General features: G+C 40.7%; 1 protein-coding gene across 35 annotated transcripts in view; it reads right to left on the minus strand.

The window, feature by feature from the left end:
* Window positions 1–275: 275 nt before the first annotated feature.
* ZMYND11 (zinc finger MYND-type containing 11) overlaps window positions 276–17,663 on the minus strand; it is a 74,763-nt gene continuing 57,375 nt past the window's right edge. For 25 of the 35 annotated variants that reach the window (XM_060397601.1, XM_042229729.2, XM_042229727.2 and 22 more), the window contains 11 exons: window positions 15,305–15,382; window positions 14,766–14,858; window positions 12,037–12,124; window positions 11,502–11,557; window positions 10,307–10,384; window positions 9,367–9,485; window positions 6,503–6,710; window positions 6,073–6,141; window positions 5,040–5,312; window positions 4,548–4,733; window positions 276–2,838 (listed from right to left, as the gene is read on the minus strand). In XM_060397601.1, the coding sequence (XP_060253584.1) occupies window positions 2,716–2,838; window positions 4,548–4,733; window positions 5,040–5,312; window positions 6,073–6,141; window positions 6,503–6,710; window positions 9,367–9,485; window positions 10,307–10,384; window positions 11,502–11,557; window positions 12,037–12,124; window positions 14,766–14,858; window positions 15,305–15,382 (1,371 nt within the window). In that variant the 3' untranslated portion in view covers window positions 276–2,715. The remainder of the gene's footprint in view (window positions 2,839–4,547; window positions 4,734–5,039; window positions 5,313–6,072; window positions 6,142–6,502; window positions 6,711–9,366; window positions 9,486–10,306; window positions 10,385–11,501; window positions 11,558–12,036; window positions 12,125–14,765; window positions 14,859–15,304; window positions 15,383–17,663) is intronic. The other 10 variants (XM_015099715.4, XM_015099710.4, XM_015099708.4 and 7 more) reach the window with 1 other exon arrangement.

A 17,663-nucleotide genomic window follows, 5' to 3' on the forward strand; every position in this document is an offset into this window, starting at 1 on the left:
CATCAGCAACACTTGGGAACTTGTTAGCAATGAAAGTGGGGGTGGGGAGAGGACAGCAGTGTTTGTTTGAGCAAGCCCTCTTGTGATCCTGATGTCAGAAATTTGAGGACCACTGAATTAGAGGGGAAGGCAAAGAGACAGGCCAATTCTGCATCGTGGTTTGGGCAGGAGGGTGATGCTGGCTTGAACTGAGATCACCACTGTGGGAACTGGTTGGAGGAGTGAAGTGAGAACGAGATGATGGATTGAATCTGGATATATTGAAATCGATGTTATTGACTAATTTCAAGTGTTTATTGAACAATTTTCTATCTGTATGTTCAGCCTAGTCTAAAGGTCAAGAAAAAGGGCTTTATAGTCAAACTTGAACTTTTTGAGAACTGGTAAAAGTAAATCCAACTTTACATAATGTTTAAGAGAACTGTTTTTAACACACTGATTTTATATAAAGTTAAAAAGTCACCAGTGGATAGCCAACAGTATATGATTACTATGTGATATACCTGTGTCTGTTCTGATCTCAGGGAATGGACTAAATCAACAATTTATTAAAGGCAGTTTTTTTAAATACATTTATTAACCAATGTTAACACATTAAATGAGTCTATATATTGCTAGTCAGAGCAGCTTACAAAATGCCAGAATGCATCGAAGAACTGGACAGCCACAATGAGTAATTACAATGTGCATAGTGGCTAAGCTCAACACCTTGATATAGCTTTATGATTTGCAGAAAATTTTTAATGATTCCTAAACAATCAATTGTAATTTTACCTAAAACTTTTACAAAACCAGGCCACAATCTCTTTTTTTTAATTTTGTTTTTTTTTTTAAACACACAGTTTTCACGCTGTAGTAACTTGGAAATGTGCAACCGTGTCAACGGAGACAAAAAAGCCAAAGTAACACGAGTCTTACTTTCATGCAGCTATCGGTAAATAGTACACACTCTGGAATGATTTCACACCAAAAATAGTTCCACAATAACTTGCTCTCATAGGGGTGGATCGAAGTTTTAAAACTTGGAAAACAATCAGAGAAGGTAAGTGTTCTCAGTTACGTCGTCTGGACCAGACCACGGCACTGTGGCGACGTTGACCAATCACACAGCAACGAGGAGGGATCGAGAACGCCACGTGCCTGCCGTAGTTCAAGGACGGTGTTGACGTGTGGCTACCAGACAGGTCCTCCAAGCCATTGGGCACCACTGGGCAGTAGCTTGTCGATTAACTTGTGTCACCACCATCTGCAACAGCATCAGGACTGGGTGGGTGATGATTTCACAGAAGACTGGGGTACACTTTTGTCTTTAGAGTGACCCTGACAAACCTGGAGAAAACTTTTTGAAAGGTTTTTCCTCCTGATTCTCTCACTTACATTGTGTGTAATTGCTTTAATAAATATCAAGGGTGTAAATAAATATTTACAAATTATTTCTCTAACCTTAAAAATAACTAAATGATAAATGGGAATTTGACTTGGTCTAAGATCAGTCTGAAAAAACATAAATTGTGAGGTTTTTTTTTTTTAAAAATTAAGGTTTCCTGGCTGTATTTTATATATCTATGTATAAAAAAATTATTTAACTATCGATCCATTCCTATTGGTAATGCTTCTTAATCCAGACATTCTGCAAAATACAGACTTTTTACAAATCACGGCATCTTTAATACAAGAAAATTAACATGCATTATTCTTCATTCTGTGTACAGTGATGGAGTTCATTAGTAGGTAATGATCCATTACTACAAACATAACGGCTTCTGTGAAACTTAAGTGCTTTCTTTCCTTTCAGTATTAACTTACGATAGAAGAGGTGACACCAGATAGTAGGCAATCAGATGACACTTGGGGAGGGAAGGGAAGCATTAAAGAAATGTGTATGCCTCATCTATAATTTTATGTATGGATAAAGGTAGTTTTTGGCTTTTTATTTTTGTTGTTTATTTTGTTACAAGCACTCATGTTAGGACAAAGATGAAATGTGCAAACTTTAAAATTTAAATATTCATTTTCTCTAAGATCCAGCTCAGTAAAAGATTACCCCAGTTCCCTGCAATTTTAAACTACAAGATCAAAGCTAATAATTTGTTATAAAAGTTATATATTGAAAAGAAATAATGAAAAACACAATTGGGAAATATTTAAGAAAAAATATGCAGGACTAGCACCTGCTGTGTCAACCCTGTTCCCTAAATTCAATCATATACCCACTGGCATAACCAATAGATAATGCCTTTAAACAGTAAAGTAAGCTGAACAAAACCAGCTCAACAAGGTTAAGAAATAAATTTCACATCAAGGTAGTATGTTTTATTTCTGAAACAGTTCTGTAGTTCTTACATTCAGATCTATTTTAAATGTTTCTTTGTTAAACTCACTTGTAATTCACCTGTTTTTTAAAGATCTGTTGTTTAAAGGTTAAAATCTCTGTAAAACCTAAAAATGTTTTAAAATTTGCTGAAAATGCAACAAACTCTCAATTAAAATTTATTTAAAATAATACCCTCCACTGATGTTACTTTTACCCCCTGAAAAACTCCAGAGGAGCGTTAACAAAAGATTTAAACTACTGTGCAAAATTTCTTCACGAAAAGTGTTTAAAGGCTGGTGCAAAATGGGAAGCAAATTCTAAACAATTTTGGCTTCTTGGAAACAAAAACCGCTGTGTCTGAGAGGAATAGTCGTCAGTGATTCTCCAGGAAGAGCCAGCCTTCATCTTTTCCGGCGACAGGTGCGCTTGTGCTCCGCGTGCCAGTGCTCCTGCTGACACTTGATGGAGCAGTACGACGTGTTCCAGCAGCAGTGGTACATGGCCTCCTCCTCACAGTTGTAGCACTGCAGCAAGAAACCGTGACCAGCAGGTAAACGACACTGGGTACAACTACAGACTTTAAAACTGTGCTTTCAAAGATCTTTCTGACTCAAGTGTAAACTAGGATCACCAAGAACATCAGAACACGGTTTCTGTCCTGAGCAGGACAGTAGGGAAACAATGGGATGACTGAGGCTCAGCACGCAGTCATTATCAGCAAACTCAAGCTTACTCGGCACATCAACTTCATCCATCTGTACTAGGTCATTAACAGCAGCAGCACACAAGCATAAGTAATTTCTCTTTTCCTAAAAAGGTCTGAAGGTTCTGAAAAGATGACGGAGCAGCAGCACAAGGACTCCCCGCCCCCCTGCCCCCCACACACAGCAGCTCTGCTGCACAATCTAGAGGGACTCTTTTGGAACTCTGAGGTCTGGGGAAGGGTGGAACAATAAGGTACAGTCACTCTGGTCATTTTGGCTCTTAGCACTGAAACAGCTACCTCTTCCCCACCTGCAGCCCCAGATGGCTGTGCATGGAGCCCCCTGGCAGGTGTCCTGCAGACTGCTGCTTCTGGTTACAGTTGGGCGGGCCACTGTATTAGCAGTTGCACCCCTCCCCCACCCACCACAAGTCCTCCCTCTGAAGTGACTTCCTTTTTGCAAGCCACTCAAAATCAATCGCACATATGGGGGGAATTACAAAGTCAATGTGCAAACCCAAGGAGAGGCTTAGAAAAGACCTAAGAAGACATTTAATTTACACCTCAGTCTGATCCTGGGAACAGCCATAACAATCAAAGAAACAGCAACAGCAAACTATGATAAAAGGGAGAAAATGAGTTCCAGTTACCATATTATTAGACTCAAATATTTAGTGTTCAACAAGAAAAGTCACAAGGCATACAAAGAAGCAGGAAGTATCACCATTCAAAGGAAAAAAGAATCAATCAACAAACTGTCCATGTAAAAAAACTACTGGCAAATATACTAGACAAAGACTTTAAAACACCTATTAAAGAAGTGCAAAGAACTAAAGGAAGATATGGAGAAAGTCAAGAAAATGATGTATAAGCAAACTGAAAATATCAATAAAAAGATATTGATGGAAACCAAAAACCAGACTTGCAGCTGAGAAGCCCGTTAACTGAAGTGAAAAATGACTGGAGGGATTCAAAGGCAGATGTGAGCCCAAGACGACAGGTCGATGGAGATTAACAAGACGGGGAGAAGACTATGGAAAAGCAGACAGCCTAAGAAGGCCCACAGGGCACCTCCTTGGTGAACTGTCAGATCTAATGTTAGAGACCAGTGAGATGTTACTTTTATAAAGCAAAAGTAATCAATTTAATGTACAGTGCAGTAAAATCTGAAAATCCTTAGTTTGCTATTATGATACTTACATTTACAATTTTATAAGTTAATATCACCTATCAGGGCCAGCCCACTTATCAAAAAAAAAAATACCTGCATAGATGGAAAAGTTGTATAAATTATATATATTATGTCCCAAAGTATCATAATCTCAATGTAACAAAATAATATTGAGCAAATATTGAGAAATGTGGGATCTGGAGTTAAAATACAGTTTAAGTTAATTAAAGTTGACAGTTTCACATTAGACTGTATTTCAGGATTTTACATACGCCATATAGATCTTTCTGAATTAATTTTATCATACCTATGGTATTTTTTTTTCATAAATCAGATTCTAAGAAAATAGTGGTATTTACCCACTGCTTCTTCTTGGTCTGAGAAATTAGTTGTTTGTGCTGTGTTGCTAGCTTCTTGATTTCCTCTACAAATTCTTCTTTACACTTTTCCTTTACTTGCTTACATTTTCTGTCCATCTCACCCTGCATATTGGCTACAGCTTTATTTACAGCTTGTCTTTTTTCTTCTTCCATTTCAGAACGCAGCTGAGATGAAAAAAAAGTTAACCCACAGTACGTCAGCTCATAATTTACACAACCATTAAGCAAAACCTTAATACATAGTTTCTACTTAACTGATGTACCTCTTCCCTTTATTTCATTAAGGGCTATAAAATATTTAGGGGAGAAAAGTACCTGTTATTTAAAATATTATAAAAAGATGTTTTACTCCTTGTTTTAAAGAGCTGCTACCTGGCTGATGCCTAAGCGACGTAAAACCACAACAGGAAGACTATTCACCTAACCCACCCGTGTGGCTGAAGGCAGCGCTGGCACTGAGGGCTGTGTTACCTTTTCTAGAGCTTCTCGTACAACTCTCTCAGTTTCTCGCTTGTGATCAGACTTCATTCGGTCTTTAAAGTCATTGAAAATTTTGGTGTACTTGTCATGGCACATGCTCTGACACACTCCATCACTGGTGGTCTGGGTGCTTCGATGCAGCATTCTTGGGGAAGAGGCACTTAACTTCTTGGTCTGAGTTGACACAGAAACTTTTTCAATTGGCTGAGGCATCGTTGGGATTTCCTGGCTGGAACTTACAGCTTCCGTTTCAGGCTCTGGTTCCTAAAGGATAAGGGAAGTGCCACAGAATTTACTAGTTCAAAAGCAAGCTTGATCCGAAAAAAAAACAGTGATACAAACAGCCATACAACTTGTTTAAACAATCATGTAAGAAAATGGAAAATTCTTGTGTGTATTTGACCACAATTCAAAAAAAAAAAAAAATTAAAACACATGCAATTTATAGGTACAATCATTCTACAGGAACTTCATTTACAATTCCATTAAATACTAATATTATGGTGTTTCCTTTCAAAGGAGACTAAACAAAAAGTTTTACCATGTAAGATCGTTAGAATTTATCGTTATTTCTTTGGATGAGATTCATAAACAAATACCCTAAATCACCCCTCACTGAGTATGTGGTAATACTGTGCCCTGGTTTTAAAATGTACCTGGATTATAGAATTGTAAAAGCCTGAACTTAGCCATAGTTTCTTTCAGTTTTCAAATGCTGGTCTCATTGATCTGCTGGATAAACACTAAAAATTGTTTTTTATTAGTGCCATGAGAATACCAGTGTTCCCAGACAGTGCAGCAAAAGGCTGTCCCACTTGGCCAGATGTGGTCAATGCTGCTTAACTGGATGCCCCCGAGTGTTAGTGACAGGGCAGCAGGCAGTCTGGGTCCAACTTAGTTGCTATCCTGGGACTGATGGCAATCCTTTTTGCAAGTTACCTGTCAGAAGCACTGCCTGGATCACAACTGTGAAAGTATTTCCTATTTCACTTGTCACCTGGACACTGCAAGGTGGGCAACTTACTTCTTTTTTGGGTTCCACACTTTGATTACGTCGTCCTTTCTTTGCTCTTGGTTCTTGGGTGACCTTTAGCTGTGGACATCATAAAAGTAACAGCACGTTACTCCTGACACCACAAAACACTTCTCTGCTGGAAGACTAGCCATGAACCCACAGGGGAGACGTGGGTACCTGCTGTGTCCCTCTCATATTAGTTCTTTCAAGACCACATGGTTGGCCCTCACTGAATGATTCGCTCTTTCACTGTGCTGGTCAAATCCGGATGAGTGGTGGTGGCTTCTGTGAACTAGGACTGTTTCTGGTTTGTTTCACAGAGCACTTGACAAATGTGTGAGTGTGAAAGGAGGAAGTCACAACCTGCTCATTCCATGCCCGTGCGTCCTGACACCTGCACCTCTGAACACAGCTGACAGGTTCTCATTGGCGCCCTTACCTGCTCATTGCTGGTGGAGGAGATGCTAGACTCTGCCTCCTCCTCCCCTCGGTCCTCATTCTTGGACTTCCAAAACCTCCCTTCGCGGAGGAAGCGCTGGTGTAGCTCCAGTTCGTCACAGGCCTTCTTCCACCCCATACTGCGCTTAACATGCAGCCGGTGAACATTGACCGTGATGTCCTGTATGTTCTCAGAAGGAATCCAGGCCCTGAAAAGGGATGGTTAGAAGTTTCCCAAATGGCAGAAACTCTGTGCATTGTAAAGCACAGTTTGTGACTTGAATAAAAACTTTTACCAAGTAGAAAAAAGGTGAATTGACTTGTTTTTCACAGTCATCAAAGTAAAGTCCTCAGGGTGAGAATGACTCATAAGCCTTTTTTAAAGTGTTCCATATCTCATTGTTTTGAATGCTACAAATTATTCAAAATCTAGCTATTGCATGTTAGAACTATAGAAAGTGAAAGTCACTCAGTTGTTCCTGACTCTTTGCAACTCCACGGACTATACAGTCCATGGAATTCTCCAGGCCAGAATACTGGAGTGGGTAGCCTTTCCCTTCTCAGGAGATCTTCCCAACCCAGGGATCGAACCCAGGTCTCCTGCATTGCAGGCGGATTCTTTACCAGCTGAGCCACAAGGGAAGCCCAAGAATACTGGAGTGGGTAGCCTATCCCTTCTCCAGTGGATCTTCCTGACCAAGCAATTGAACTGGGGTCTCCTGCATTGCAGGCAGATTCTTTACCAGCTGAGCTACCAGGGAAGCTATAGTCATTTATAAATGCCCAGAAATGTTCATGACACAGTTACATATAAAATGAGGTCATCACATCCCTATTCATTAGATGGACCATGACTAACAAGTGGGAAAGTGTATACCATTCTGCAACCAAGCACTCAGTTGTCAACCCACAGCTGATCTACAACTACATTTGGTTCTATTGGGAAGAAAGCTAGAATAGAAACTGAAGAAAATCTTCCTGGGTACTAATCACTTACTGGCCTTAGTCTCCCACTGCAGTGCTGCGTCCACTCACCTGGGGCTGACCATGGGCCAGTGAAAGCACCACAGAGCGTACAGTCCTAGGACTGTTCCTGCCTCATCTGACAGCTGGTGGAGATGTTGCCCAGATGGGCTTAAGGTAAGCTATTAATTAGCAGCTGGAACCCAGGGAGGGTCCTAATGGTTAGGTTTCCTAATAATTACGCTAGCACGTCTACATGCATTGCCACTGCCCTGAACTGAGAAACAAGGAGGAGCAATGCAGCGTATACAGTCTAGGTGACTCTGGACACGAGGAGAGAGGGATGTCACCAGTGAGAGGATATGAGGTGGGATACAGCACTAGGAATAAACCAGGATTTACTGTTTCCAGTCTTACTATGGAGTTACAGAAATACTAGACCTGAAACTGTTCTGAAGGCATCAGAGAATCCTAGCATATATGCCTAACGTTATAAACACAGACTTCTAACTTGCTTGCATAAACTATTTGCTTTAGAATTTAAAACCACATTTTTAATATACAATAATCCATATGGTTACATGCTAATGACAGCTAAAATTGTAAAATTTGAACTTATTTATAAATATTACATTAACTGTCATCTGACAGTGCTATATTAGAAACCAAAGTAAACTACACTTGAGGAAAAGTGCAAATACAATTTTGCTTGTGGAAGAGTTCTTTGCCATTAAATCCTGTATTCTTATTTACTCTTTCAGTCAACAAACATTTACTAGGCAATAAAAAACTGTTAAAACACTTTTTAAAAGCAGTATGTTTTTGAGGGGGATTTCCATCATAAGCAGTGCTGACTACCTAGGAGAGAATTTTATCCTGTCAAATTATGTATCCCTTGGATTTAATAAAACAGAATGAATATTCTTAATGTGAGACCTTATTAAGTCTCAATGCAATTCATACAAAATATCTATTCTCTCAATCATTTCCATTACTATAGATAATCAGGTTTCAAGTTTGAGACATGCAGTCTGATCTACACTATAAAAGGCAAACAGAACACACCCCACAATTTAAATAAAAAGAGAGAAAATTGGATCTGGCTATACCTACACATCTGTCAATCCGAATTCAGAATTCTCTGAATCTGTGCACAATAAGATGGGCCGCGATCTGACAGGATGTGCCCCTTCTTTCTTGCCTGTGCCATCCACCCTCCAACCACAGGCAGCATGAAGAGTTGGCGCTGCAGACATGCATGCCCACAGACCTGCTCACCAGGACAAAGCATCACAACCTGCTCTGTGCTTGGGAGGGAGCAGCAGGCTCTGGTTTGAACATATGGAGGGATAGTCCATAATTACGTCTCTACCTTTTCTTTCCCCACTAGGTGCAGAGATATGAGGAACCAGCTAAAGAGTATCTACTATATTTATTCATGGTGAGCTCTGCATAACAATTCTTCACTTTTCTAAATTAACCGTTAATGAAATTCAAAACACTAAGTCAAAGTTCTTCCCTCATACCCATTCTTAGATCACAAGACCCACACTCTCCTATACTCCCGAGCTGATTATTTTTGTCTATGACTGACAGAACCTTGACAAGTTGGTAGAAACTCCCACAAGGACAATACAATTCTGTGAAAGGGACCATCCTAAGAAGCTCTCCACTTAATTCCCACCATTGACACCCTTCTGAGTTCACCCTTCTAAATTCTGCTACTGAAACTGTCCCATTAAGGTGCCCAGTCAAGTTATATGCTGGTTTGTTTTTTAATTTAAAACACACTTCACATTGTTCCTGATGGCAAAGTACCCAGAGCACGGGGAACTGCAGGCCTGGGTCTACCTCAGGGCTCCTGAAGGCCCAGGGTGATGGTGGCTCGCGGGTCATGATTACCTCTGGTGATGGTGACCGAAGAAGCGGACGTCAACCTGGTTGTCCTCTTTCTGCATGACTTTGGCCGGCCAGAATCCAAAGCCTTTCATCTTAGCCCAGACCAGCTCATGATTAGGTATCTGGAAATAAAACGTTTTATCTTGTCATATTACTCGTAAAGTATTAAATACAAGTTTATCATTAACACTGACCTACTTAGGTATAATATTTGCAATACTTCTTTTATAAGTCCTAAACATACAGAATGTACCCCCACCCCAGGACTGATTGATTTTTGCCTCCAAGAAACACACCAAAAAATTAAAATTTCCATAAGCAATGTGGAGTGAAAAGAATCTCCTGACAGCCCATGGAACTCTGGAAGGAAACCAAGACCCATGTGAGTACCAAAGGCAAACTGAAAACCCTAACTTTGCTTCATGAAATATAGTCCAACCCTGGAAGCTTGTAAGAAATGGGAGATTTTCAGGCCCTCCTCCCAACCTACTAAGTCAGAGATGCAGATTTTTATGAGACCGTCAGGTGCCTGAAGAGCACTGTAATGTCTCAGGAAGTGGGAGCTCTCAGGCAGGCTCTTATACCCTTGTGGTGGGGAGAGGAGAAACCATTGGCACTAACATGTCATTCTAGGGGAAATCACACAGCTATACATAAAGACTTAGATTTCTTGTGAGATAATGAAATTTTTTATTTATTAAGGGATTTGATGTTTATTCCCATTCTTAAAGTTCTCATTTTAAAGTCAGAAATGCATACTGATCCCAAGTTGTTTTTTTTCCTATGTTTCAGTTTTCTATACTCATTAAAACCATGATATAAAGAGAAATATTTAGAAGGATTATAATCTTAAACCAAACTGGAATAAACTTCCTTAGAGCAGTACATCAGAGACACTGAAGAGGTTAAAAAAAAAAAAAGAAAATCTCAAAATTTCACATACACAAGGATAGCAGAACCAATTATCAGGACGAGCATTTGATAAATAGAAGCAATTCTTACAAAGCTGCAGTTCATCCAGCTGAAAAAGAAAAATAACTGTTTAGCCTCCATAAAATAAATGCACGCACAAAACTAGAGAGAGGCATGTAAAGCAGCATTCTCTTTCGTGTTTCCAGTCTTCAACTCTAAGCTTCAAAGCTGAGTTCGCCAATGCCACTCTCTTGTCTGAACCTCCCAAGAGGGCCCAGAGTACACTCGAAAGAAAAGACTGATTCCTCAGGGCGCACTGCATCTGCCCTTGGCTCCCCAGCCTCACCGGTACCTTCCAGTTCAACACACAGATGAAAGGCTATTCCCCCAGAAATGTCTTCTTGAGATGCCCACAGAAAATACCCACTACCAATAAAAGCAGCCCTTACTCTGCCTCATTCTCCATTTTAGTTCTGTTTTCTTTCATATTTTCTGTAACTTTTGTAAAGAAACTAATTTGTCTCTCCTTTTCCTGAGTCTCCTTCCTCAGAACACAGCTGTATGAGCAGGAAGCCAGCATCCTGACCCCTATTTCATTCCTAACACAGCACATAGCACACACTCAATAAACATGTTTAATGAATGGAAAAGTCATATCATAAATGGAATAAAGAAACAAAACTTTTTATATAAATTGAGACACTTTTGCAAAGATAATATGGTTACAGATGAATGTTTTAAATAAGAAAGGCCACCCAAAAAAAAATTTCCTAAATATATATTTCATATATTATTAATTATGAATGCTGATGTTGGGCTGCTTTTTTGCCTGTGTAGTGTAGTAAGAACTCAAATTTGTATCTTTTATTCAAAGAGGGTAACATTTATTGAGTGCCTGCCCAGTGCAACACATTTACATGCAGTCACATTAACTAATTCACTTTAGGGTAGTTAAGGAAAACAATTTCCTCTTGTTCTCACTAGAAGTTACTTAGTAACTAAGTCTAATTCCCAGAATTAGAGTCTCTGAGAACAGTTCTGCCAGAATTCTAGCCTCTCCCCCGGCCCCCGTCTCTCTGTTTGCATTATACACCATGTATGTCAAACATGGAAATATGATTATATTTAAAGAAATGGCAACATTAAAATGTACATATCAGAATGGAATTCTAAAACAGGTTAATGTAGGAAACAGCAAGCATTCAGGTGCTAGGTGTGGACAGTACCTCATGGCAGGTGTCTTTATAGAGCATCCGTGCTATGTCCGCTTGCTCGCTGTCTGCTGCAATTATAAAGACAGGTGTCTATCACCAGTAATCCCAGGACTACCAGGAAGCACAAGACTACCAAAATTCATATAGCCATTTAAATTTTCTTTCAGTTTAACAAAAGTGGACATATACCACGGAAAATAAAAACATGTATTTATAATTCAGGCAATAAAAGAAAAGTAAGCAGGTAACTTTAATTTTATATTCAACACAACTTAATACTCTCAGTATAGATTGGCCTCTTTCACTCCTTTTGAATGAGGGGATATTGAAGGGAAAAAACAAATACTAGAGTTCTGCTTTTGGCCAGTCAATTCTATAAGCTATATGTAGTTATCTATATTACTAAATATTTTTAAGTTTAAACCCTAACATTATTACTTATAGATTGTTCAGGTATTGTTTTAGTGTAATGTTTTATAAAAGATATTTCTCGACATGCAATGTAAACATATGAATAAAAAAAACTACACAAAAAAAAATATTGAACCTCCATAGAAAATGACTGTGTTGTGGAGAAGCAACTGAGCGTCAGCTTTGAACTCTTCATAACTTCGGTATTTCCCTTCGTTCACTTTCTGCAGAGGGAAAAAAACCAAAATGGCCAATGGTTAATAGTGACAACACTTGCCATCAATTTAACAGTGTTAGAATGTGGGAAACAGCAAGATTTTCCAGAATGGCATTACGACTGCTCCTGTGTCTACTGCTCCTGTGTCCATACTGACAGAATGTTCATAAAAGAAACCCACAACTCCGTCTACACTCAGGGTATGCCAGGATGGTGAAGTGCGGAAGGTCCCATATTCTCAGTCATGTTGTTACTGCAGTGTGAACATCTCATCTGTAACAATGATAAAAGCTGCGGCTAAGTGCTGTACATAATGAAAGCTTTGGTAGTGGGGTTGATGAGACCTAACTACATATGTACCATGTAGGGAATATGCTATGCACAGGCCTGTACTATAATTAACAGGGCTTCTTTGAAAAATAAGAATAATTTTCTCAGCAACTCTCTCAGGGCTCTGGTTTCGAGAACAGTCACTAATATGAAAAGTGAAAGTGAAAGTTGCTCAGTTGTGTCTGACTCTTTGTGACCCTGTAGACTACACAGTCCATGGGATTCTCCAGGCCAGAATACTGGAGTGAGTAGCCGTTCCCTTCTCCAGGGGATCTTCCCAACCCAGGGATCGAACCCAGGTCTCTTGCATTGCAGGTGGATTCTTTACCATCTGAGCCACCAGAGAAGCGCAAACCATTTATGTAAGTCAGGAAAATAAAACTGAAAGAAGAAACAGCTGTTAGCCTCTGTGACAGATTACCACAAAGAAGACAAGGCAATTCTGAATTAGAGCAAGGTGGCTGACATAGTTTTAAAATCAAGTCCTTGCTGGTCCTCTGCGCACCAAGACAGTCGATGGCGTCTGTCTGGCATCGAGGGTCACAGGGCTCTTCCATGAGCACTGATACCCAAACTCCACCCTGAGCGTCTCAGTCTTTGGTTCAGGGGCGCAAGGTACCACCAGGCTGCCTGCCTGCACCCAGGTGGGCACACCCACACCCAGCAGTCCGCATGCATCATCACAGCTCGCACTTTGGTCTCCACTGTAAACCTTTGGAAGCATAAAAACCAGGTCTTCCTCCTCTTCATTTCCTTCAGGGTGCTTCTGCTCATGGTCAGCACTTGCTAATAAGACACCCTCAGCCCCGCTACTGAGCTCCCTGAACTGAGGGAGTCAAACTGCAGAATGTGGGGGCACCACGGGGGGAGGGCAGGAGGGACAACCAGGCTCTTCACTGTTTGCAGAGGTTACGCAGTGTAGGGGTAAGAGGTAAAATTAAAATTGCTCGTGTTTATGAACAACCTTCACTTGCCCATTTCTTCCACTAAAATAATACACCTTCAGTTTTTCCAGCTATTAAGCAGATTAAGGAATGAGCAGATGATTTAAAATTACTCCAAGCCTCTTGATGAAAGTGAAAGAGGAGAGAGAAAAAGTTGGCTTAAAGCTTAACACTCAGAAAACGAAGATCATGGCATCCGGTCCCATCACTTCATGGGAAATAGATGGGGAAACAGTGGAAGCAGTGTCAGACTTTATTTCTTGGGGCTCCAAAATCACTGCAGATGGTGACTGCAGCCATGAAATTAAAAGACGCTTACTCCTTGGAAGAAAAGTTATGACCAACCTAGACAGTATATTCAAAAGCAGAGACATAAGTTTGCCGACTAAGGTCCGTCTAGTCAAGGCTATGGTTTTTCCTGTGGTCATGTATGGATGTGAGAGTTGGACTGTGAAGAAGGCTGAGTGCCGAAGAATTGATGCTTCTGAACTGTGGTGTTGGAGAAGACTCTTGAGAGTCCCTTGGACTGCAAGGAGATCCAACCAGTCCATTCTGAAGGAGATCAACCCTGGGATTTCTTTGGAAGGAAAGATGCTAAAGCTGAAACTCCAGTACTTTGGCCACCTCATGCGAAGAGTTGACTCACTGGAAAAGACTCTGATGCTGGGAGGGATTGGGGGCAGGAGGAGAAGGGGACGACCGAGGATGAGATGGCTGGATGGCATCACGGACTCGATGGACGTGAGTCTGAGTGAACTCCGGGAGTTGGTGATGGACAGGGAGGGCTCGTGTGCTGCAATTCATGGGGTCACAAAGAGCTGGACACGACTGAGTGACTGAACTGAACTGAACTGATGGCCAACCATAAGATTTTAAAACTCAAATGACACATAGGTTCAGAACTGGTATTATCTGCAAATCTAACTGGAAGCACATCAAAATGTTCATTGCATTTGTAATTAAATATTAACAAACCCATTAACAGCCCTCAGCTAAGTAGGTAAAATCAAGAACTTCACTAGTGAAATTAAGTTTTCTAGTTAAAATCTGCTTTGTTCAAGTCCATGTCATTGTTCCCCAAGACCTGAGATCACATCTATGCTCTAATCTTCCCTGGGGAGAAACTCCCAAGTGCTGCCACTGAGCCCAGGAAGACACAGCTGCATGGTGACTGCATCTGAAACGTTACACTGATCAGGCTGTAATATATTTTTTTTAATCAGCAAGTGTCAAGAATCTACAGGTTGCTTAAAACAAAGACTCTTAAAAGATGACCCTGCTGAGCACCAGTGGGTGGGCACCCCCCTCACAAGGACAGCTGCGAGGCAGAAGGGGGGCAGGTGCACAGCTAGGGCTGTGCTTGGCGAGCCTTACCTCCTGTATGGCAGGGACATCCACTGCCGAGTGCACCAGCCGCCGGTACATGGGGTGTTTGTTGTCCTTCCCCTTTTTATTAAGGTCAATAGCCTGAAAGGTCATGAGACATGTCAGTTTAAAGGTGGCTAGACAGAGGGGTAAAACATCAATTTCTAAACAACAAGTACTTGAGAACTTAACAAAAGATGTATATGCACTATAATGTGGCATTCCTTAAGGTTTGAGTAGAAAGAACAGTTATTTTGAAAAATTCAGTTTCATTTTAAAGACCTAAGTATCAATGAAAATGTTCTTTCTGATAAATGGAAGTTCAAAATGTAAATGTTTCTAACCTAATGCAGCTAAAGAAATGCATGTGTTGAAAACAAAGACAAAACAAATCTAAGAGCATTTTATGGAACTATTCAGAGCACAAAAGCATGAGACAGCAGTGGTTTCCACCCTTCATACTGCACTACATGTACTTGCTAGTTGTCAGTCAGAACTCTGAAAGAATATACATACTTTGGGCAATTCTAAGAGCCCTCGGAACTTACCCTCTCCTTCATGCGGGAGACGATGAACCTGAGGTACGTGCTCATCTCTTGCTTGTTGGTGTTTTTCTTCTTGACGCTCTGTTGGAAACAGAGAAGGCCAAGATAAAAATCTGATCATTTGTAAGTCTATATTCTTGCTAAAGATGTCTATATATAAAAGATTATAGTATGCAAATATAGATTTTCTTAAACGATGTAATATTTCCAACACATCTTCAAAATTTGCATACCAAAAGTAGCATTTAATGTAACAATGTAAGAATCAGAAAATATACTGTCCTTAACATAATACCTCAGAGAATTATGCATTTTTCTTTTCTTGATGTTTTAAAATTTCATTTTCAGATGATAAAAAATAATGACAATAACAATAAAATAACAATAATGATGTAATGCAGAATCACTTATTTTATTTGAAAAACTCAATGGGCTGAAATCCTTTAAGGGATATTTTAAAATAACAATGTTGAACGGTGAATTTCAATATAATTATTCTCTATCAAAAAGTTTATTAAAAGTCTGTCACTTAGGAATTACACTGTGTAATTATCACTGTGTACACTGATGCACACACATCTACATATCTACTTTGAAGTGTTATGGGTCTTTTCAGTGATAACGTCAATTTCCATTAGTCTTGCCTAAAAGCTAATTAGGTTTCTTAATTTCTCTCTCAGAAAACTTAACTTCACATGAATTAAAGAAGGATTTTACCTTTAATGTCACTTCTAGACAGCTGGGAAACAAGGACCAATGTTCCCAACTTCTTAGTTGAGGCTAAGACAACCACGAGACACACTGGACCATAAGCAGACCTCCCTGCAGAGGACAGAGCAGTCTGGCCCACTACTGAATAAACGCTGTAGCTTTTCCAGGCTGCTACATTATGAGTCTCTACCCAGTGACATTATTACTCCCCTAAGAACTTTACACATGGGAAGTCATCTCAATAATGCTAAATACGATGGAAGGAGCAAAGTTTTCTCGTGTAAATGACAAACCTTTGCTATGGCTTAACCAAGTGCTTATACATTCACAGCACGAACGCATCTGAGTCAAAAGTGGAAACCGTCCTCTGAGCTGAGAAGCAGTTTCGCACAGTTCACACCTGGCGCCATCGCCGCCCCTCCCCAGACTCTCTGGGGCGCGGCTGGTGCTCTCCCTGCTCAGCTGTATTCCAAGGCCGTCTGAGTAAACAGCCGTACTGTTTACCGTCTGCAGACTGCAGAACACATTTCTCACCCTGGCTACACTCCAGATACACTGGTGGGCTCCCACCCCGAGCATCTGAACTGGAATTTCCAGGCAAAGGCCTCCACCATTTGTTCACTCATTTCCTGTTAACTCCTCAGGTGGTAATGACAAAGTCGCTCAGTCAGTTCCGACTCTTCATGACCCCATGGACTATACGGTCCATGGGATTCTCCAGGCCAGAATACTGGAGTGGGTAGCCACTCCCTTCTCCAGGGGATCTTCCCAACTCATGGTTCAAATCCAGGTGTCCCACATTGCAGGAGGATTCTTTACCAGCTGAGCCACCAGGGAAGACTGCAGAACACATTTCTCACCCTGGCCACACTCCAGATACACTGGTGGGCTCCCACCCCGAGCATCTGAACTGGAATTTCCAGGCAAAGGCCTGGAAATTGTGGGTTGTGACATGAGGCCAAGACCAAGTGCCAATGGTGTACATGTGGGGTTTAAATTGCAATGATATTTCCTGAACCCCAGGTTGTATAATCTTTGGGAAAAGGGACTTTGATGTAGCTTGTAGATTCTCACTTTAAACAAAATCCCCACATGGGGAGAGGGGAGGAGAGGGTGAGATGTATGGAGAGAGTAACACAGAAACTTACATTACCATATGTAAAATAGACAGCCAATGGGAATTGGCTGTATGTTTCAGGAAACCCCAAAACAGTGGCTCTGTATCAACCTGGAGGGGTGGGATGGGGTGGGAGATGGGAGGGGGGTTCAGGGGGGAGGGGACATATGTACACTTATGGCTGATTCAGGTTGAGGTTTGACAGGAAACAACAAAATTCTGTAAGGCAATGATCCTTCAATTTAAAAATAAATAAATAAATAAATCCCCTGTAAGCCCCAGGCACACAAACACGTGAAAACTATTAGTTGCTCCCTCCAGTAAGCCAGAGCAAAACAACAGATCTGAAATCGTCAGCTGTTAGCACTGCTGTGGAAACACTCTTGCTGACACGACCATCCCTCCATGCACTGCTTTCTCTATTAAACAACTCCCTGGTCTGTTGGATACAGGGAAGAAATGTTAAGAAGGCCAAGAAACCTTTTTTCTTACCTCTTTCTTACCTCTGTATTCCCTTAGAAAGAGAGGAGAATA

This window comes from Ovis aries, chromosome 13 (genome assembly GCF_016772045.2).
Source record: "Ovis aries strain OAR_USU_Benz2616 breed Rambouillet chromosome 13, ARS-UI_Ramb_v3.0, whole genome shotgun sequence".
Lineage (NCBI taxonomy): Eukaryota > Metazoa > Chordata > Mammalia > Artiodactyla > Bovidae > Ovis > Ovis aries.